Genomic DNA, 22,178 nt, shown 5'->3' with positions numbered 1-22,178 from the left:
GTAGATCATGTAGATCACACAGCCAGATAGTGCTGCACAGATCGTGAGGAAAGGCAGCCATGGCAGGAGACTGACGCCTGCTCCTCCTGAGGCGCTGCCTCATGGACTAGGAAAAATGGCGGGAAATGGCGGGAAATGGCGGCTGCCTCAGGGGTCCCTACACTGGCCTGTCTCCCACAGACATGGGCCCTGCTGACCCACCAGACACAGCACTGTCTGTTAAACTCCAGTGTAAACTCCAGCTATACCCACAGAACACTCTCAGGAAGGGCTTTCAGATGTACAAAAAAGTCCCTTCCCTGTCACAGCTGACCATAACTTAGAGGGAAGAGCTGAAAAGGGCACCTGCCCCACCTGCCATGGCTGTGAGGAAAGTCCTAGAGAAAGTTAAGAGTCTGAGTGTGCTTCATTATTTTTTCATTAAAATGGCAATAATTAGGCCCTGGAAAGAGCAGGTTACAGGGACAATGATGTTCAGTGGAAGTTGTGAAGAGTCAGGTATTATTTTTGGAGTAGCCGCTGACTGCTGGCGCAGTGCTGGACATGTTAATGTGCTTCTGCTGCCCTTAAAACCTCTTGCTTTGTTTTAATTTAACCATTTTTAGGCAAGAACACATTTTTGGGTGTACTGTCAGATTGTGCACTGTCAGGTCTGTGCACAGTAGGGCTGTGCTCTGTCATGTGGCCATACAGGGTACTGGCATGCAAGTCATAGCAATGCTGGCTATGCTCATGATCTGTAACTTTCCTGGGGACTTTTTCTAATATTTTTTTTTTCTTGCAGTGGGTGAGAGATTCAGGAGGCTGATCCCTCAACTGTGGACGAGTAGGTCCCATTTGATGTCCAGCTTTTTCAGCAGAGCTGGCTGCCACATTGTGGCCTGTTCCCCTGAACGTCACATCTGGCAGATGTAAAACACACATGTTTTGACTGAAGCTTTTTCTTTAAAATGCCAACATTAAAGGAAGGCTTGCTTTGTAAAACTGAAACTGTAAAACTCCTCTGAAACCCAGTCTGGGGGATTAAAAGAACCACATGAAAAGGGATAAATATGACCTGGACATTTACTTCCTGTGCAGAAGTTCACTGAACATGTGCCTCCCAGCCTGTCAGAGCAAAACAAGACCTTCTGCTCTTATTCTCAGAAGAGAAAGGAAAAAATAAAAAAAAAGAAGAGAGGAAGACATGACAACTCTTTTTTATTTCATGGCTTATGTCAGATACATTGACAGTTCTCTACAGTGGCATCTCATGCACCTTAAAACCAGAAAGGTGCACAAATCGTAATAAGAAATTTAGTATTAACAAACCATTCTTATTTGTACTATAAGCTTGATCCATTTTTAATTGGCAATCAGGGACAGATATCCTTTGGGTTTCAGTGGGAGTAAGATCAGACCTAAAGATACAATGGACTGAGTCCAAGGATTCTCTGATGATGTACAGAAGAAAAACATGGACAGACAGAGCTTCAGTTAGTCAGAAAATGGCTCACTTTCAAACAAATGAATGCAAGATGTTTATATCAGCATTGCCCATTTCAAGTATTAAAAGTAATTTTTGGGTTCCAAAACAACTTTACTTAAATACTGAGACTTGAAAGGAAAAAAGAAATCAGTTATAGATTCTCTGTATTTCTTTCCTAGGTTTTGAATCTTCAAGAAGATATCATATTTTTTCTGGTTTCCTTTACTAATAATGAATTGCTAGAAGCTTGATTATTTTTAAAACTGAAACTGACATTGTGATTTATTATAGTATGATTTCAGAAGACAAGAGTTGGGAGGAAAAATCATATAAAAGCAGGCAATACATTAAAGTCATTATTGTTCTCAAAGTAACTTTTAGATCTCAGGTCTCAGTACACAAATTGCAGAGGGTAAAATGCAATATAATGTAAAGTTTGGGACTGCCATTCTGTTTTGCCAAAAAAGTTCCTTTATCCCAGTGAAGTTTCCTAAAAGCCAGTTGCACATTAATTTGAGATCATATTTCTCCCTCATGGACAATGGTGTTAAATTACTCTGAATGTGTTGCATTAGTTGCCCAAAAGTCATAATTTCCAGAAACACAGCTTTATATATAAAGAGAAGACACCACTTTCGATATAAAGACAGACTTCCAACAGAAAATGTTGGGCTCTGCACATGGAATGTTGTGGAGTATCTGTCTGCACCACTGGGCTGTAACTGCTGCAATAGCTCACCCTATGGATGCACATATGGGATCCTAGTTGGATCTGAGTTAGAAATTTTCTGTTGTTCAGGGTACCTGAATCTGTAGTCTGTCAGTTCAGCCCCACTGCTGTTTGACTTCTTTACTTGTCTATTTTATTTGTTTGTTTTTTTAATTTTACAGTGATTATGTTTGGATTGGTGTTCTTGGATAACACTCCCTGTCCCATATAGGAGATATATAGACACCAAATAACCCCACAACATACTACATTTTTGCTCTCCCAACTGGATTTCATCTTTGAGATGGACTCATCTCTTCTACTTGCAGTCTTAGTTTCTAATTCCATGCAAGCCCTTCCCATTGTCTGCTACTCCATCAGGCTAGGAAAGAAATCTTCCTTCTGTCTAACCCTGACAAAACTTTAAAAAAAAACAACGACAAATGAACTTTTATTTTAAAACCAGGACCAAGCAAAACAAAAATGTGTTTCGAAATCATTGTTCAATGGAGAAAAAACAGTTCCCCAGTCCTTTCCAAATCCAAAGTGGACAGTTCCTCAATCATTTCCAAGACGGAAAGAGGCCATTTTATGATCCAGAAAGCATCCATTTTCTGTGTCAGTCCTGAGCTAGGAAGGCTTGTGCCTGAGTCAGTTCTAAGGGGGGAATGGCTGGCATTTCTCCAAGCTTGGGAGTGTTGCTATCACAGCAATTGTTTGGTGATGCCATCCCAATAAAGCTTCATTATGGTGTTCCTCTTTCTATAAACCTCAGTGCCCTCCAGTGTCCCCAGCAATCACTTATCTAATATTAGGATATTAAAAAATATGGAAAGATTTTAAAGAGACTTATTAAAATGCAATTAGCAGCATGTACGACTTAAGCAGTGAGATTATTTTAAAAAATGACTTGATTGTGTGGAATGCCACGCACCTTGTAGAGATAATAAAGCTGCCAATCAAGCCCATTTTCAAATTAGGAAATTTTCATTCTTTTTTTACAGCCCCCTAAGTGAATATTAAAACTGATTATTAACCTCGGAGTGTAGCAGCAGCCCCTGAGCCTGTAAGCTCTGAAAGGGAGGTTTCATAAGCGAGGGTAGCCTGGGCTTCAGCTCCCATTTGGACTGAGATCTCTGCGTTTATTTAAAGGGACACCCTTTAAATAAGGAAATCTGGGAAGCCTGCACGGGTCCCTTGTTTGGAAAGGGGCAAAGCTCCAGCGCTTGCCACGGGAGCCCGGGAGGCCAAAGCGCGCTGGCTGCAGCGGCCCGGCCGCAGCGCTGCGAGGCTGGGATAACCTGCAGGTAAGGCTGCCCCCGTATGTCCGATCACAGAATCTCCGCGAATCCTGCACTCCCAGCACGGAACCCGCCTTTCGTTCGAGGGAAAATGTGTACATTAACTGAATGTTTCTGTGGGAGCACACCCCTTTGACAGACTCGGGGTGCTGTGCATGGATTTTCAGTGGATGTTGTTATTCTCAGTTCATGTTGTTACTTCCCTTGTTAAATGTAAAACCCTGTCGTTTACCCTGCCTTCTTTTTATCTAATTTCTGTCCTACTGAGAGACAATCAAGTGTGACATTTCCTGCTATTTCACTTTGCTGGCATTTTCATTTCATTTATTAAAAAAAGGGCTCTTTCTCTGAGAAATTGTCACACTACCTTGACAGGTTACTCCTTTCGCAGCTCTTTACTCCACTGTCAAAGCAGATTTATTGATGCTTCCTGAATTCTCTTTCAAGCTGGAAATTATGAATTCTATAGAAGGCAGCAAGTTATTCTTAACTTCAATGCTTTATTTTTGGAAAAATGCAAAGATTCAGAGGGAGTCAGGAAGGGGTAGTCAGAGATTCCAACTCCAAAGCAAGAGAATGCTTGTTAAGCATAAAGTCCTTAACTTTAAATATATGCCTAAATTTACCTTTGCTGATCTCTTTGGGAACACACACAGGTCTGAAGGTATGAATGTGGACACTTCCCCAACAGCTTGGTGCCAAGCTGCTTTGCAAGAATGAGAGTCTAGACAATATCTAAACAGAGAGAATGTCACTGAGTTTGGAAGCATCTAGGATAGAAGTTATTTTACCAGCACATATCTCATGACTGCAACTCCCTCTAGAATCTAGCTGTGGCACCTGGCTCTACTTAGAATTTGCGTGGAAGCTATCTATACATCTTTTCAAAGTAAGTAATCTGCCTGGGTTGGATAATGGGGGTTAGAAGGATGACAAATTGGGTTAAGAAAATGTCAGCAAGAGCCAGGTTTCAAGTCTAGAATGAGTCACATGTGAAACAAGTTTAGTGGCCAGGGTTCACCCTTGATCTTGAACTTGTCCACATCACTGAGTAACCACAAGTCATCCAGTGTAATTCAGCAGCATAACTGACAATCCAGCACTGGCAATATTGCTGGGCGGAGAGGGGGAAAAGATGTCACTGCCTCGTTAGTCATGGCACAGTTAATGAGAAGCGCTGATGGAACAGTGTGCCACAGAGATGACATTAGGCCTCCAAGTCTGTGCTGAAAAGCAGCATCCCCGGCAATACCCCATGTCCTGTGCTGCTCCTGAAGCTTTCAGGGCATCTCTTTCCTGCTCCTCAGAATGGAGCAAGTGTTTTCATGGCTCACCCTTTAGGCTAGTCTGGGTGGAGAATGTCTGTGGTGGTTTAGCATGCTCATTGCAATGAACTGAGCATCAGTGATATTCTGGGAGTCAGAAAGCTGGAAGGGAAAGAAATGCAGGCAGTCAGTATTGAAGTACACCAGAGAACACATGTGGGACTCAGGGACCTATACTGCAGGTGGGATAATAGAACTGCATAAAAGAGTTCTGAAAATAACTGGGGGTTGTTGTTTTTGTTGCTTTATTTTTCCCATTTCCATAAGCAACTACTCACTGGTAAGAAAATTTTATGATTGGAACCACACTGAAAATGACAAAGAGAATTAAGGATATGTAATGGACATCTAATCTTTGGGTCTGTGAGCTACTAAATGTATGATAATGCCAAAACAGTAAATAACTGAGTTGTTAACATATTCTAAAACTAGATCAAGCAAAACAAGCATTCACTAATACTGAGACAATTCCTGGCAGCAGAGATTGCTGAAAATATTTCAACAAGTGTTACGAAAGAGTGACTGCCAGGCTGCTAAGCAAATTTCAAAAAGCATGAAGACTTTGTCCCACAAGCTGCCTTGCTTTCCTTGATTAGGATTAGCTTCAGGAAGAGCCTTACTGTGGGTGCTGGCAGAACCAGACGTGAAAAGAACAAACTCTACTTAATGCCAAATATTCCAGCTGCAGCTTTGACAGCAGGAATTGCTCTGCAAGTCTGTGTTTCAGAACTCAACACAGATTTAAACAAATGGAAAAGCAGTGGGAAGTCTGACATACAGCAATTCAAATATATTAGATGAACCAACTGAAAAAATAACCTTGCCTTATTTGTAGCAGCTTATTGATCAAGGTAAGTTTTGATCCAAATATTTCTGAGCGTGGAAGAAATGAATAACTAAGTGATACAGTCACAGCTCCTGTGTTTCTTCTCTACTCCTAAAAATAGGCATGGAAAACCTGAAACAGAAATCTGTATTTCTCTTTATTGTTGGAAAAGGGGAGACAGAAGCATATTGAAAGCATCCCTTCACCAGGAAAGCATACTTCCAAATCCTGGGATCTGCCACCCTCTCTGAGCTTTCCCCACCCACTTGTGCTGCCGGATGTGTGCCTGCTGCAGGCTCTCTGTCTGCCTCTCCAGTCCCTCCAGGTGTCAGCCTTGCACTTTGCATAAGGTTTTATTCCATCAGCCACATCTGGAATGCGGCGCTGGGTTCAGTGGAGATTCCTGACAAGACAGCATCACAGATCTTAAAATATTGAAAGCATTCCCTAATTTAATTTCAGACAAAAATGCTGAATTATCAGACTCCCGCCAGGCCTCTGTCAGAATGGTCAAAATGATGCCATGGTGTATAGGAGGGGATCTAAATGGGTCCATTAGCTTTCAGCAGGATGTGCCAAGGAAACCGTGAACATTTGCCAGCCCAGAAACAGTCCAGGAGTCAGGACTGTCACTTGAATTTTCTTTTTTTAGGATGTAATTGACATGACTATCCTTTCCTTGGCCTTAATCCCTAACTACTTCCCAAGATACTAAAAGCTTTTGCTGTCCTCTGCACTCTTGCACATAAATCAGGACTACACTGAGATTTTCTCACTGGATCTCATTGTGGTAATGCCTCTGGAAACTCAAATGCAGGAAAGCATATGCAGGCCCACCATAACACCTGACCCCAGTCTGACTTCAGGGTTAAGATTACTGGTTTTTACTTAAGGACCAACACTGCACGATAGACAGCAAAGAGAGATAAATATTGTCAGACTCCTATACCTAGAGGACTGCACAGACAGCCTGGACGCCAGCAGTAGGATTCCCCTTAGGATGTTCCTAATTTACAATACAGCCCAGAATTGCTACAATTCTTAAGACAGGTCAGATTTTGGAGGCGTACTTAAAACTACATGCATGAGCAGTAATGCACGAAATCATGAAAACAGAAATCCATCCTTTGACAGAGCAGGAAGGGGGCTATGTCAAGGCTAAGTGGTGTGGGAAGTTTGCAAAAATACAACGTTTCTTTCAGATTTAAGTGTCTTTCAGTTTCCGGAGCAGAAATTAGAGGCGTGGCAGAGTCTTGATGCCACAGGTTTTGAGATGACATCCACAGATGAGAAACTGGGCAGACTTCAGGCTTTAATCCTTGTAGTTGTAGCCACAGAAGAGCTGTTTGGTGGCAGCAATTTTCAGTAACTACTGAGCTGGGAAGGCTTCAAATACAGGCTTTGATGGATCCAAAAGTTTGTATACATTAACTGCCACAGGACAACTTGCAAACATGATAATGAATGCAGTTTTCACAAGGTCTTTCAAAAAGTCTGAGCATTTCAAAATTTTTGTGGCTGTTAGGAGCAAGTTTGTCATGACAGTACAATTCTGGGTGTCAGGTGTCACTAAGGTTTTTCACTGAGGGCTTACAGAATGACCATGGGGAGCCTGGCTTATCCCAATACTTTCAGTTTTCCAAGCAGCTACCTACAACATTACTGGCAAGAACCGGATTAATTAATTGCATGATAAATTTAAGGGCAAAAAGAAGACATGAAAAAATTCAGAAAGATAGAAGTCAATCACCTCTGGCAGTTTGAACTACACAAAAATTCCATTTGGTCACGTTTGGTTGATGGGTAGCTCTCACCACCCTCATCAAGGATGACTTTCACTTCTACAAGCATTAGTTCTCCCCCTTCTGTGGATGTCAACTATTTCTCATGTAAAGGTCTTGCTCCTCTTTCAAAATTACCTGTGTTAAGGCAAATTATGTGTTCCCTTCCTTTCCTTGTTCAAAGTCATTTACATGAAGAATCACAGAACTGAGATTATAGATACTGGGGCAGGGAATGCAGAAATACAGCTAAGGCTGGAAATTTGGGTGGGCCTCAATTTATGGTGGACAGCCAAAGAACAAAGGTCTGATGTCATCATAAATCATTTATATTGCAAATGATTTAAGATAATGAAAACCCATACGCACTAAATTTTGACCTGTACATCCATTTGAGATATTTTAAGTAGACAAAAGATAGATTTTACATAAATCTTCAGTAAATGTATTTCAAAAAAATATCACCAGGCAGTAAAGCCTAACTATCTTAAAAACAGTCTTTGTCTTATCCTTCAGCTCTTGCTTCAATGTGCATCATTCAAAACCAGCAAAAAACTACTCAGACTGTCTTCCCTGTCCTTGAGAGAAAAGCAGAAAAAGATAAAAAACATTGAAGGAAAACTAGACAAAGCTTGTGAACAGATCCTGCCAAAGCAGTCCTTCACGGTATTCCAGGTGTTCCAGAGTACTTGCTACACCTTACCCAAGCCACCTGGGACTTTTGAAGGAGTCTATTTCCAACCCCCTCTGTAAATTCCAATGGCTGCATTCAGTATTTAGAACCTGTCACACACCAATGAATGCAATTTTATGTTAGTTAGCAATTTTATGGACCGGTTCCCAGTCTGTGGGTTTTATCCTTTGGTTTATGCCAACTTATGCTGATGAAAGCTCATGCTCTTCCATGCTAGGAGTTACTATAGAATCTAGCCAAAAAGAGACTGAATCCCAGCTGCACAAGGAATCAAATTCCATTGGAAGGTGCCTGGCATATCAGCATTGGGAACTGACTAGGTACCTCTGTGAAACACAGGGAGAAATTCTTCCCAGGCTCTGCTACTGGATGCTCTAGAAAGGCAAGGGAGATGACTTGAAGATGGTTTGATCTAACTCTGCCAAACAAAACAGAGCAAAGTGATTTTTGCATTCCCTGTGCAAGATGCAAATGTTTGATAGTTCCCACAGGTAGCACTCAAACAAGAGGGTGGAGATGGCAGATAATCCCCACTGTTCTAAACTCTTCACAGCTCACAAAGGTAGGAGCCAGCAGGCCAATGCCAGCAGTGGAGCCTTTTTGTCACCATTTGGGTTTCCAGTAACTACAGAAGATCCTTAGCTCCTACCAGAGCTCTCAGCCAGGCAGTCCTTCTGTTTGCTGGGTTTGCTGAGTAGCAGCCAGGACACCACCACACCTGGCTGGTGAGCCCTGGAGTTCCAGTGACATGGACCCCAACAAGCCTCACCCAATAGCTACTAGGGCTGAAAGGACCCAGACTGAGCCACTGAGCCCTTCTGGAGCTTTAAAAGAGCCAAACCTATTTTAAAAAATCTGATTTTCAATGTGTTTGCTGAGAGACTAAAAAACACATCACCTGTTCCAATCAGTCTGGAAGAATTAAGCAAAAAAGGAATGCAGAAATTCTTCCTCTTTACAAAACAGGACTAAACTATCTCAGGTGGATTAGAAATGAGATAACTGGAATCATCATTTCATAGGATCATGGTAAAAATGCCTTAAATATTTCAGGCACTATAATGAAGTCTTAAGTGTTGTTTTAGCTGAGAGAATTAGGAAGAGAGTGAGTACCATGGACTAAGCAATCTTTCCAGGTACTTTATGTGGGTGAAAGCTACTTATTTTGTTTCAGGGAAACTTTTCTTTAGTAGTTTTAGACTGCTGGGCATGAGTAAACATTTATGTTGATAACTTGCTTGTGAATGGAAAGCTCTCATTATGGTAGATGTTTATGGAGAAACTGTTCATCCTCCTTATCAATCTGACCAGACCAATACACCATTATTCATTAAATTCTCCTGTCTTTTACTGCTCTGTAATTAGGAATAGGCCCAGGCACTTTGTGTTTTTCACTACCCACAGTTGCATGGTGTTTTTGTATCAGGAGCTTATATTTAGGTGCCCGTTGATGTTGTTTTTCATCCCAAGTGCTTTTGGGAGGGCGAACAGTTGATCATTATACTGAGTTTGCTGGTACCCATGAGCACACTTAACCTAGAGCAGCAAATAGTTATTGTATTGCATTTTGTTTTGTGCCTCTGGGCACACTTAAGTCAATGTACATGATGGCTAGTACCACACATTATATTTGTCTGCACCCATGGGCCCTTGGAATTGCCAGTGTGAGGGAATTGGTGAATTAACTAGTGGTATGCTGGTGTACTTACTTCAAGAGCTACTGTTAATGCTACTGTTAATTGCTTAACTTAAACCTAATCATAATGCAAAATAACAGAAGTGCTGCAAGAATCCCGATTCACACAGAAAAGGAATAGTGACATTTGCTTGATTCTAAGCTAGTTTATTGCCAAAACTGAGGATGTTTTAGGGCAGAAGTCTCTGATGGCTAATTGTCCTTCTTTCCCTCCCTGTTTTACAGTCGGCACAGAGCTCCCCGTTCTCGTCAAGCTTCTACTCGCACAAAATCCAGTCCAAGGCTGGTGCTTACTCTGCTCATTAGTGAAATTACCACCAGGTGTTGCGTGAGATGGAGGCTGCTCTGCTTCAGCACAACAACCTCACTGCTAAACTGAGTGGAAATGGTGCAGCACATAGTGCTGACACACTACTATCACCATTCTGTCCTCACGGCACATTCAAACTACACTGGCTGTCTCCATGCTGACTTGGCAACACCAGAACTGGCTTTGGGATGCATATTGTGGATCACTAGAAAATTTCTTCCAGTGATCCACAATATACATTTCTTCTTCTTCTTCTTTTGTTAGCCTGCGTCTAGTCAGGTCCTCTCAGAACCGCTGAAAAATGGTAATTCAATGGTAAGACTGAGTCTCAAGTCACACTCAAGGCATGGATGAGCTGAGCTTCAGTGGTGCTGGGAGCCAATTTTTGCACTTGAAGAAATATAAAGTGGGAGTCTTAAATACTCTCAGCAGAAGCCATTAATGCAGGGCACTGGATTAACCTTTTCTAGCAGTAGAGTCCTCTGTCCTTACTAATAGCTCTTAATTTTTATGAGATTCTTTGAGCGGGTTTTTTGAGGTTTCTTTTTCGGTTTTCTTTTCTTTTCTTAACACTCCTTGAGCTCTGGCAGCCCTGGGACCGTGACCACTGCCCTGGGAGCCTGTTTAGTGCCCGACCATCCTCTGGGGGAAGCATCTTTTTCCTGATATATTTGCCTGAACCTCCCGTGACACACCTCCAGCCTTCCCTCGGCTCCCGTCACCGGTCGCAGAGAGCAGAAAACGGAGCTACTCCTCCGCTGCCCCTCACGAGGAACTTGTAGGCTGTGATGAGGTTTCCCCTCATTCTTCTTCATGCTGAACACGCCAGGTTAACAAGTTTGGGTTTTGTTGTTTGTTTGGTTGGTTGTTTTTTTGTTTTTTTGTTTTTTTTTTTTTAAATGAGGTGGCCTTGTTCTTGCTGGTAGTGGAAACAGGAGAGAGGCGTCACAGAGCTTCGGCGAGGATGCCTTTGCTAGCGGCTTCTCCGGGCGAGCTACCCGGGAGCGGCCAGGGAGCCGCTGCCCACTGCGGAGCTCCGCCGTGACGGCCTCGCCGGACCGGCCCCGGACGGCGCCGGCTCCCGGCAGCGCCCGCGCTCGCGCATGCGCGGGCAGGGCCGCACCACCGGCCCCGCGCCTGGGGGGAGCGCGGCTCTGAGAGCTGCCGTCATCGCCGCCGGTTCCGAGAACGCCCCGGCCGATCTCCGGCTGAGAGCGACCGGCGCCCGCTGGGGCACGGCCGGGGCTCCACGCTCTCCCGCGTTCCGGGCGCCCCGCCAGAGTTCGCTCCCTCTTCTCGGCCACCTGGAATGGTTCGGCCCGCGGCCCGGCCCGGCCTCTGAGGAGCCGCGGCCGCCATTTTGTGCGGCGGCGGGCAGAGTGCGGTGGAGGGGGTGTTGAGGAGTTTTTGGGACGTCGCTCCCTTTCCTGGCCGGTGAGCGGGGCCGGGGGGCGCTGGGGTGGGTGGAGCCGCATCCGGAGGTTGTGGGCTCGGGCGGGCCCGGCAGGCGGCGAGGCCGGCGGGGGCTGTGCTCCCGGCTCCGCGGAGGTAGCCCGTGGCGCCCCTGGGAATTTCCGCCGTGCTCGGGGACTAAGTCGCTGTTGGTGCCTCTGTAGCTCCAGGGCGGGCCGAGGCTTACAGCAGGCCCGGAGGCTTTAGTGTTAATGAATAGCGCGTTTCGGGGCCCCCTGTTGTGTAATAAAGAGAGATTCGTGCTTCAGGCCGAAGAAGATGAAAGCCAAGTCGGGGGGATAGGGTGATCGCTTATGCCTTCTCTTTCCCTTTTGTACTTCAGTAACTTCCAGCGAAGATGTCGGAGTATATCCGGGTGACGGAGGACGAGAACGATGAGCCCATCGAAATCCCGTCGGAGGACGACGGCACGGTGCTGTTGTCCACGGTGACGGCGCAGTTCCCCGGGGCGTGCGGGCTGCGCTACAGAAACCCGGTGTCGCAGTGCATGCGAGGAGTCCGGCTGGTCGAGGGCATCCTGCACGCCCCCGAGGCCGGCTGGGGAAACCTCGTCTACGTCGTGAATTATCCCAAAGGTTTGTCCTCGTGGCTTCGGTTCTCCCTTCTGGGCTACTTTCTTTAAGGTCCCAGTCACTGCTGAAGTAACATGGCAGCATGTTAACTGCAAAATTAAAGAGCAACATGTTACTCTTTAACTTTCCAGTTCTCAGAGATCAGTGATTTATTCTGGTGTCTGTTCTGCCGAGTCGGTCTGACCCCAGTGAGTTTTTTATTTTTTTAACTACCTAAACAAGTACTTTAAAGACAAGTCTTGCATTATCCTTGAAGGCTAGTCTTGTATAGGCCTTCAAAGGGTACTATTAGAAGTGTACTGTAATCTGTGTACTCACAGACACTTTTCTTCAAGGCATGGTTTAGTCAAAGGTACCATTTAGAAGTGTTCAGGAAAGGAGAAACCTGACCACCCTGCTCCACCCCCCAAAAAAAGAGGGGAAGGAAATAAATTGCTAGTGAAGTAGTCTTGTTAAAAGTTCATGTTTTCCCCACCTTATAGTGGGGAAAACATGAAACTTTTCCCAACCTTATAGGACTGTGAATGGTGCTGGATAATTCTTAAGTAAACTAATGCAGAACTGACTGGGTCAGTTTGCATTTTGGAGGAGGGTTCAATTGTGGACTAGCTTTGGTTCAGGACAGTCAGATATGTGTTCCATTTAGCTCTCAACATCTGGTGTACTCTTCCTCACCATGGTTTCTAATTTAACCCCATGCAGTTGATAGTCACTGGGTCAATTTCCAGCTCTGAGGATGTCTAATGTACTTTTTTATATTCAGATAATAAGAGAAAAATGGATGAAACCGATGCATCATCAGCTGTGAAAGTGAAACGAGCAGTGCAGAAGACTTCAGATTTAATAGTCTTGGGTCTTCCCTGGAAAACCACTGAACAAGACTTAAAGGAATATTTCAGTACCTTTGGAGAAGTTCTGATGGTGCAGGTAAAATCCATTTGCAGCTCAAGTAAGGAGGGACATTGGGTAGATATCAGGCTCCTGAGAAAGCAGTAGAAACAAAGAAGCTTAATAAATTTGGACAAGATCAGAACCTGTGTCTCTTCCTAAGGATGTCTTTTTTTTTTCCATGAGCCTGTTAATTTTGGGAGAAGATGTAAAGGAATTAGAGGTTGCTGTGATAAGAATGGTTGGAAGACAGGTGAACTCTCAAACAGATTTTTACCAAATTCATTCAGTAACAACATGCTTCATACTAGTGGTTACTTCTGGTTTTTGTTTTTTTTCCCCACCTAGGTTAAGAAGGATATTAAAACAGGCCACTCAAAAGGTTTTGGGTTTGTTCGGTTCACGGATTACGAAACCCAAGTGAAAGTAATGTCTCAGCGTCACATGATCGATGGAAGATGGTGTGACTGTAAACTTCCCAACTCTAAGGTACTTTGGGATTTCCCACTGCTTTTATTTGTACCAAACACTCCAAGTGCACCTCTTCATCAGCTGTGCACAGATTAACTGTCCGCTCTCGGATGTGGCTTTACTGTGAATGAACAGAACAAGCGAGAGCAAGGAAGGAAAACAGGGAGCAGGTGGGTGAGCTGGAAGTAATTTGAAATGTTGGGAAAATCGCTCATTATGTGAGGGAATGAAATACAGATAGAAATCTGTGTTTGATGTCCAGCAATACCTGCCTGACTTGCCTGTTGCATGAATAAATGCAGAATAAAGCAGATGGAATCACTAATTTGGGGAAGAGCAGAACAAGTCTTTGAGTTCCAGACTGAACCTATAGCTTCTATTCTTGTCTCTGTATGCAACTATTACAAAAAAAGTGTTCTGCAGTGGCCTTGTCACCATCCCTGTGTGTTGCTCCCATGCTCATTTTCTTGTGGTTCTTCCCCCCCACCTTTACAAGGTGCAGCCATGTCCTTGGAATAGAATTTTTTAAATTTACTTATTTTAAGTCTTAAATTTACAGTCTCAAACTTTGTTCCATCAGCAGCTGTCAGAACAGGCTAGATTCAGAGTGTCATTTCCCATCCTGTAACTCAGTTCTCAGGGACTGGAGTTGTGATGGTTTTTGCCTTCAATTCTCTCCAGCAAAGTCCCGACGAGCCCTTGCGCAGCAGGAAGGTGTTTGTTGGGCGCTGCACCGAGGACATGACGGCAGATGAGCTCCGACAGTTCTTTGCCCAGTATGGGGAGGTGGTAGATGTCTTCATTCCTAAACCCTTCCGAGCTTTTGCTTTTGTTACGTTTGCAGATGATCAGGTAAGTCTTAAAATATTTTAACTTCATAGACTATATTTTAGTAGCGTGATAAAGTGTCATTTCTGGAACTACACATGAAATGCTTACTTGTCCACTGTCTGATTTATTGACTGGACTGAGAGTACACTTTCAGATGCAGCTGTGCAGACAGGACTTTGTACTACAGTTAGTGTAGTGATGATTGCAAAGCTAAATCATTTCAAATTGAATTAAGTACATGCATATGCTTTCTTTGCAGGATAAATATCTGGTCAGAATTGTAGGGGGTGTTTTGTGTTTTGTCTTGTACTGCTAACATCTTTGAAAAAAAGGATATCTAACATACATTTAATCAATCCCTTATTTCTTATAGGTTGCCCAGTCTCTTTGTGGAGAGGACTTGATCATTAAAGGAATCAGCGTACATATATCCAATGCTGAACCTAAACACAATAGCAGTAGACAGTTAGAGAGAGGTGGAAGATTTGGTGGTAACCCGGGAGGCTTTGGGAATCAGGGGGGATTTGGTAACAGTAGAGGAGGTGGGGGAGGACTGGGCAACAACCAGGGCAGCAACATGGGCGGGGGTATGAACTTCGGGGCCTTTAGCATCAACCCTGCCATGATGGCAGCAGCGCAGGCTGCCCTGCAGAGCAGCTGGGGGATGATGGGCATGCTGGCCAGCCAGCAGAACCAGTCAGGGCCCTCGGGGAACAACCAGCCTCAGGGCAACATGCAGCGGGAGCAGAACCAGGGTTTTAGTTCAGGCAACAACTCGTACGGAGGGTCCAACTCGGGGGCAGCGATAGGCTGGGGCTCAGCCTCCAACCCCGGCTCCAGCAGTGGGTTCAACGGGGGCTTTGGTTCAAGCATGGATTCCAAGTCATCAGGCTGGGGAATGTAGACGCAGTGGGCTCTGATACTGACTCTATGGTGGGAAATCAAATTTTTTAACTCATGGTAAGTATACTGTAAATTACGTATATGCTAAAGTTTTCCAAATGAATTTGTTCAGTGTGCAGTATATTCAGCAGTATTTTTGACATTTTTCTTTTCTAAAAAAAGAAAAAAAAAAGAAAAAGAAAAGAAAGGTAAAAGGAGTTTTCTAAGTTTTGTTACATATCTGGTTGGAATTCTGAATGTTTGGAAGTGGACTGCTGTTTGCCCGATAGGTGAACTAACACTACAGTCTATAGGAAAGGTTTCTCCTGTAATACTTTACCCCTTGTTTCCCGGCTACATGAATTCTTTGCATGTTCAAAATGGAACCATTGGTCAGAAACAGCATTCTCTCCCTCTTGTTTTTAATTTGATCCCACCATAAGACTCTCCAAGCGCCCCGTTGGACAACACAGTGTCATTTTTGTTTGTGTTTGTTTGTTTTTTTTAACGCTGTCTCCCCTCCATACTAAAGTACGATATGAAGGCTTCATTTAATCTCCGCAGTTCATCTCATTTCAAATGTGTATGGAAGAAGCACTTCATTGAAAGCAGTGCTGTAAATATTCTGCCTTAGGAATACTTCTGTCTACATGCTTTCTCATCCAAGAATACTTCATCACACCGCACATGCTGCGTCTTAGACGGTGGGTGTTCCATTTTTATCCGCTACTCTTTATTTCATGGAGTCGTATCAACGCTGTGAACGCAAGGCTGTGAGATGGAACCAGAAGGCTGTTTGAACTTTTGAAACCATGTGTGGGATTGGTGGTGGTGCCGAGGCATGAGAGGGCTGGTATGTGCGAGATAAAGGAGCGAGCGCATGCAGAGACCTGGTGGTGCATTAATAGGATTTTATTTGACTTGGCGAGATGTCTCTCGATCCTGTGGCTTTGGTGAGAGAGTGTGCGGAGAGCAATGATAGCAGATAACGTACGAGTGTTTATTGCATTCAAAGGACATCCACATGTGGAAGACTTTTAAGTGGGTTCTCTACCTAGTTAATCAATTAGTTGAATGTGTTACGTGAAATGGAATATTTGTATTTCTTTTCCCTTATGTCAACTGCTGTGAATGCTGTATGGTGTGTGTTTTTTTTTCTGTTAATGATCTGTAAGTGTGGTAATGTGACCTGAAGATGATGGGGGTTTGTGATGAGAACATTGAGCTTGTGGTGTGCTTTGCAGTAGCTCTTTTAGCAGAGATCACTAGAGCTCAGTGTGCCTCTCCAGGGTGGAAGTTCCACTGTCTGTAAGATATCCAAAAGAATGCTGTTTGCTGCAGTTTCGTGTTTGGATGCTTTTTATAAGATTTGTCACTGTAGGAAATTCTTAAATAAAACTGATTTAAGTAATATGTGTCTTTGTTTTGCAGCCCTGAATGCAAAGAATTCATAGCAGTTAATTAATTTTACCCTTTTGCGATGAACTTCTGTAAAGCTTTTTGCAGCCACTCGGTTTGTTTCAGATAAGCAGGTTCTAAAGGAGCCACCGCTCAGCACGTATCGATACCTGACACTCTCCTCTAAGCCACTGTAGCCTTGCACTGTGCAGTGACATAGATCTAAAATCCAGGTCCCACACCTTGGGGTGCCCGCACCTAGACTGGTAAGCAGCTCCCTCCAGATTTCATCTGTGCCAAGGAACCTTACTTGTTCTTTTAGCAATGGAAGTTCCTTTTCAGAAGTGGGTTGGGGGAAACAGAGTTGCTGTCATGGTGGATTTCTGTCCACATCATCTTTGGGGATGGATGCTTTTAACTTGTTTTTAGATCAGCCCACTCATGGGAAACAGGCTTCTGCCACACTTCCAGCCCAGAAGAGTGCTGTTAACTAGTCACAGGAAAGGGTTTCCAGATGAGTAAAGCTCTGTAAATATACACAGACTGCTAAAGTTTGAAGTGAGTTATGACAGGTGCAGAGGTGTCACGTAGGAGGCAGCTTCTTAACAAAGTGCAAGGCATTAGAGCAGAAACTCGTGGAAGGTTATTTCCACTTGTGGTATGAGCTTGAGGAATTGTGTTGTGTACTGGGGGTTGCAGCCCACTGAAGCTTGGATCTGTATTTTTCTATACACCATAATACTGTGCTGTAGCCGTGAATAGTCTGAATATGGATAATTACACAGTTTTTAATCTATGTGATTTTCAAGTGAACCTTCAGTACTCTCTCCCACCTTGGCTTGTGAATAGCAGAGCATCTAAACAGCAAACAAAACTGCATGACTGAGTTTTCCACCTGCAGAATTAAAAAATCAGTTGTGCCTTAATGTGCTTAGTTTAAAGAGGGTTTCTAAACACCCAGGCTGAGAAAGGATTCCCACACATTTGTTCATATTCCACTGAAAAAGTTGCTTACATTTTTTTTCTGCACCTTAATCAGAATAATCTCCAAACTGTCCCATCTGTGAATTTTGCATTTTAGCACTTGCACTATTACCAGCTACTTCTGCTGAGTAACACTTTAAAATGGTATTCTTGGACCTCCAAAGACTAACTGTGACCCCCTGCAAGGAACCTCATGGTAAGTTTTTGTAATTAGCATGGTTTTAATTCTGTTTCAATTGCTCAGGTTTAGGTTTAAGAGACTGGTTGGCAGCACTGAGTAGTCTTTGCTAATAATTTTAGCCTTCCTTCACCTTCAAACAAAATCTCCTTTTCAAGTTACAGTAGCATTTCAAGAATTTCAAGTTACAGTAACATTTTAACTGCTTTGCATACTTTAATGTTTATAAGTGAGTAAATAAACTGTCACTGAAAATACTGAAGTGTTTGGAGTCTTAATTTTTTCTAGAGATACTTCATTTTCAGTTGCATTACTTCAGAAAGTGAAATGCTAATGAAAGAATCCAAGATACAAGAAAGAGGAAGTTTATTGTAGGGGGGGGTCAATATAGAAAAAAAAGTTTTTCTAACAGTGCTAATTAGCTCCAAGAATCTGTCGTTGGACCGAAACTCTGAATGTGAAAGCTTGTTCTTCAGAAAAACACCATTTTTCCAGCTGAAAGCTGGAACTCCTCAAGCAGCAGTGATCTGTAGGGGCACAGGGACAGCAGGGCTGCTAAATGCCCCCACATACAGCCAGGAGCTGGTGCTGCATACCTGGCGTGCACCACCTGAGGGCTGGGTGAAGGGATGTTGGTGCTCTGCAGGCTCTCACTGCACCTGTGTTCAGTCAAACAAGAATTCACAGCACTATTTAATGTCACCATTGAGTCAGAAGTGACACAGATAAATCCCTGCATTCACAGAAGGCTATATCTAACTTTATTAAGAACCCATTCCTTTTTACTCTCTAGTTTGCTACAGGTGGACCTAATTGGTCCCTTAATTAAAATTCTGTCACCATTGGCTAATTAAGATGACATCCCTTGGGAGTAAACAACTTGTTGCAAATACCAGGTGCAGATTGATGAGAATTCTTTCTCTCCAGCTCCCTAAAGTTTCCCAGACCAATTCATGGAAAGCTCATCTAGCTTTCTCTCTCTCTGAGCAGGCTATTGCATCCACAATTTAAAAGAAATTAATAAAGCATGCTGTAGGCAGATGGCAGCTTTGTACAGTTGAAGGAGTTCTAACAGCTGCTGGGACATTTCCTCAACCATCATCTGCAGCGTGATATCTGTAAGATTAGTACTGATTGAGATGTCCTGCTCCACTCTAACCAGTACCATTATCAAAGGGGATGAGATAATTTTTATAATCTTCATGAGTTAGATTTCTTTCTCCCTGGCCACCTTCATAGTGTTTTCTCAAAATTCCCAATTTACCCCTCAAAGATGGGATTTTTTGATCAGCTATATGGTAAGCAGCTGTTAGAACCCCACTGCCACCCACAGCTGAGCCACCTTCTAACTTTTCTTGCCCTGTAGATAACACCACTTATCAGGGAAGCTCTCCAGGCTCCTCTTCCCTTTCTGCAGGAACTCACTCCACAAAGTGCAAAACGGCAATGGCAGCAAAAGCTGTTTAACAGTTTGAGATCTAAATACTGAATTATTGTGCTCATATGGATTAAATTAAGTTAATGATTCTAAATGTAATTCCTGGATTGTTCTGGAATGGAAAAATTGCTTGCAAATGAATATTTGATTTAGAATACAATTTTCATTAGTATTGCATCCCTTGGAAAAGTTCTGTAATCAAGAGAGACAGCATTGCTGGGGAATTTGGGCACAGAGGAGGAAGTGCATTTGTTCTGAATGTAAATTAGGGTAATTGGAATATATGGATATTCTAATCTAAAAGATAAGAGGCATAATTATGCTATTACACTGCACAATATTTCTCCCAAAACTCAGTCTTGGATCTTGACTAATTTTACAGAGTAATGAATTTAGCAGTTCAGGCATTAAAAAACCAAATACAATCCACAACCCTGTACTCAGCAGCAAGGGGATTTTTTTCCTCTCACAAATCCTGCTGTAGCATAGTTCAATCTTCCTGTCAGAAACAATGCCAATCAATTTAAAAGCAACAATTTAGTTAATTACGAAACTGTGTTTTCCAAAGAGATCTGGAATACAGGAACTTTTGGATTTTTACTTTCCTCATGGAGAACTGCACTGGGTTCTGGGCATTACTCTGCAGTAGGCAGCCTTAGGCATGGCCAAGGCCTGTTCAACAGTAAATGATTTAACAAAACTACGATCAATAATAGAAATTACAGTCACACTGTGAGGTTATCATAACGTTTTCAGGTTTTTTAGCATTCCTCTGCGCTGTTAAACATTTAAATTAACTCACATTAGTTCAATTATTCTGTGTTTCTACATAAACTGAATATGTGCATCAATTCAGACAGACTATGAAGTAACTGCTGAGGTAAGCCTGAGCCTCCCCAAACCACAATCACCTCAACTGTGATTTTAAAATTCTGTGAGCATACACAGTCTGGAGTATCTTCCAAAACTGCCTGCTGAGAAAGCTCAGTTCAGTTACTAAGAAATAAGTCTGAAACACTGCATTCAGCAGGAATGTCCATGTATTACTGTTTGAACTTCCCTGGAGAGGTCTATAATGAAAGAACATTAAAAATTCTCACCACAGATCATGTCAATCTGTTGTAAAATTGTTATTTTCCTCCAACATAATTAGAAGCAAATCTCTAAGTAGCAGCGTCCAGGGCATCAGCAAGGGCAGATGTACACACAGCATGCACAGACAGGAACAATTCTTTGGGGAGCATATCAAAGGACAACTGCTGCCAAATCCACCAAACACACCTAATTACAGTATGGGAATGATGGAAATTGGTAACAAGAAAGGGCACCTCCGTGTTTAATGCACGAGAAATTAAGTCAAACGGGATGCACTTATTCTGGTTTAGAGCAAATCTGGAAGAGAATCTTTAAAGGGGCTCTGGTAGGAAAGCAAATTTAATTGGCTTCTCCTTCTAACTGGTCTGGGAGAAAATACTTCTTTGGAGAAAAGTGGAAAAAATCTGTTTATTAAACAATAAAACTTAATATTACACAATAAAACTTCTTGCTGCTCTAAAAGAGATGACCAGCTGAGAAAAGCCCATCCTCGGGTTGCAGCTGAGCTCACTCAGTCTCTGATCAGTCCCTCAGTGCTGGAAATGTCACCGGCCAGGCTCGGCCACAGGTGCAGCTGCCGGTGCTTTCCTGGGTGTTCAGTCCAGAGCAGGGTTTAAGAGGTCTAAAGAAAAGGGGGAAAAAACCACAGTCCAGGGAACTCCTTTGCTTCAGCTATCTAAACTAATTAAAAACAAAAAAAAGAGCTCTGTCTTGCTGTCTGTCTATCTGCAGACAACACAGTCCAGGAGCAGGAATGTGGAGGAGTGAGAGCAGCGTCTGAAAAAACTGTGCGCTTCTTCTGTGCCCCCTTCACCCTCTGCAACAAGGTGCAAAACTTATTATTCAGCATAAACAAAGAGAGACTGCTGGGGGATAAAAGCATCATATAGTGAACCCAGGACACGGGGTTTACAGGATTCCCTTACATCGAGCGGCACAACCCGAGCCTGATGTGCCGCGCCTGCACTGGAGCGCTCTGACCACGCGGTGATGCTCCAGACCGCAGCAGAGTCGGAGTATTTTACTTACTGCTCAAGACTGCTGGGAGAAAACTGTCACTCTGTTTTTTTAAGATTTTTCTAAGCTTTCTAATGTTGACATTCTTGTAGTGAACTTTCTTACACGCTTTCTGCAAATAACTCATTGTTTTGCATTCTTTTATGGAAGAGGAGAGAGTTGACAGACTGCTAGTTTGACTCATGTCATTAGAGAAGTGTCACTGCCACTTTTTAATCTGCTGTCACTTTTAGAAAACTATAAATGTTAGAGTCAGGAAATAAACTTCCCTTTTTCCTCACCTTGAGAACAGTAGCGTGTGCTTGTGTTCTTTGGTGTCCTATAGTGACAGAAAGCACACGTTTTCTCTAACCGGACACAATCTTCAACTGCTGAGAATTAAAGCAAAAAACCATGACTGACTCCTGATAATGTTCTCACACCTAAGGGGAGCAGTGACCTGCCACAGCCTGGCTGCACTCACAGGATCAGCCCAGGACATCTGCTGCCTCGATGTATAATGTTAAACTCTTGACAAGTTAGGAAAATTGTTCCATAAAATAAAATCATATGCCTGGATCCAAGCTGGTCTGTAATGATCAGCTGGAATGCTGGAGTTCTCTTAAGAGCATATCTAAAAGGAGCGTTAGGAAACAAAGGTGTGATGTGGTTCTGGTCTTCTTGCAGTTTAAGAGCTATATAAGGTTAAGCAACAAGAGCCAGATAAGAAATTCAAGAGTCTTCAGGTAGCTCTGATGCCCAGGGCCCTTTCACAATGGCTTGTCTCTTAGCAGTTCCTGTCTGATCTGCCTTCTTTTTTCCCAAGTGACACGTGGGAACCTCAGAAAATGAATGTCCCAGA

General features: G+C 43.2%; 1 protein-coding gene across 4 annotated transcripts; it reads left to right on the top strand.

Moving 5' to 3' along the window:
• The first annotated feature begins 11,248 nt into the window (after nt 1-11,248).
• Nucleotides 11,249-22,159, top strand: TARDBP (TAR DNA binding protein). 4 transcript variants are annotated; one of them, XR_009275625.1, is made up of 8 exons: nt 11,249-11,544; nt 11,906-12,158; nt 12,919-13,082; nt 13,392-13,532; nt 14,196-14,366; nt 14,719-16,891; nt 17,707-17,805; nt 22,143-22,159. XR_009275625.1 is itself a non-coding variant. In XM_058818660.1 (6 exons), the coding sequence occupies exons 2-6, from the start codon at nt 11,921-11,923 to the stop codon at nt 15,247-15,249; spliced, it is 1,245 nt and encodes a 414-aa protein (XP_058674643.1). In that variant the 5' UTR covers nt 11,249-11,544; nt 11,906-11,920; the 3' UTR covers nt 15,250-17,941. The 4 variants fall into 4 exon arrangements, 1 of the variants encoding a protein (XP_058674643.1); XR_009275626.1 differs by lacking the exon at nt 22,143-22,159 and having other exon boundaries at nt 14,719-15,305; nt 15,760-17,953; XR_009275624.1 differs by lacking the exon at nt 22,143-22,159 and having other exon boundaries at nt 17,707-17,950.
• Nucleotides 22,160-22,178: the final 19 nt, after the last annotated feature.

This window comes from Ammospiza caudacuta, chromosome 22 (genome assembly GCF_027887145.1).
Source record: "Ammospiza caudacuta isolate bAmmCau1 chromosome 22, bAmmCau1.pri, whole genome shotgun sequence".
In the NCBI taxonomy this organism is placed as follows: Eukaryota; Metazoa; Chordata; class Aves; order Passeriformes; family Passerellidae; genus Ammospiza; species Ammospiza caudacuta.
This window is presented reverse-complemented; position numbering and strand designations above follow the sequence as displayed.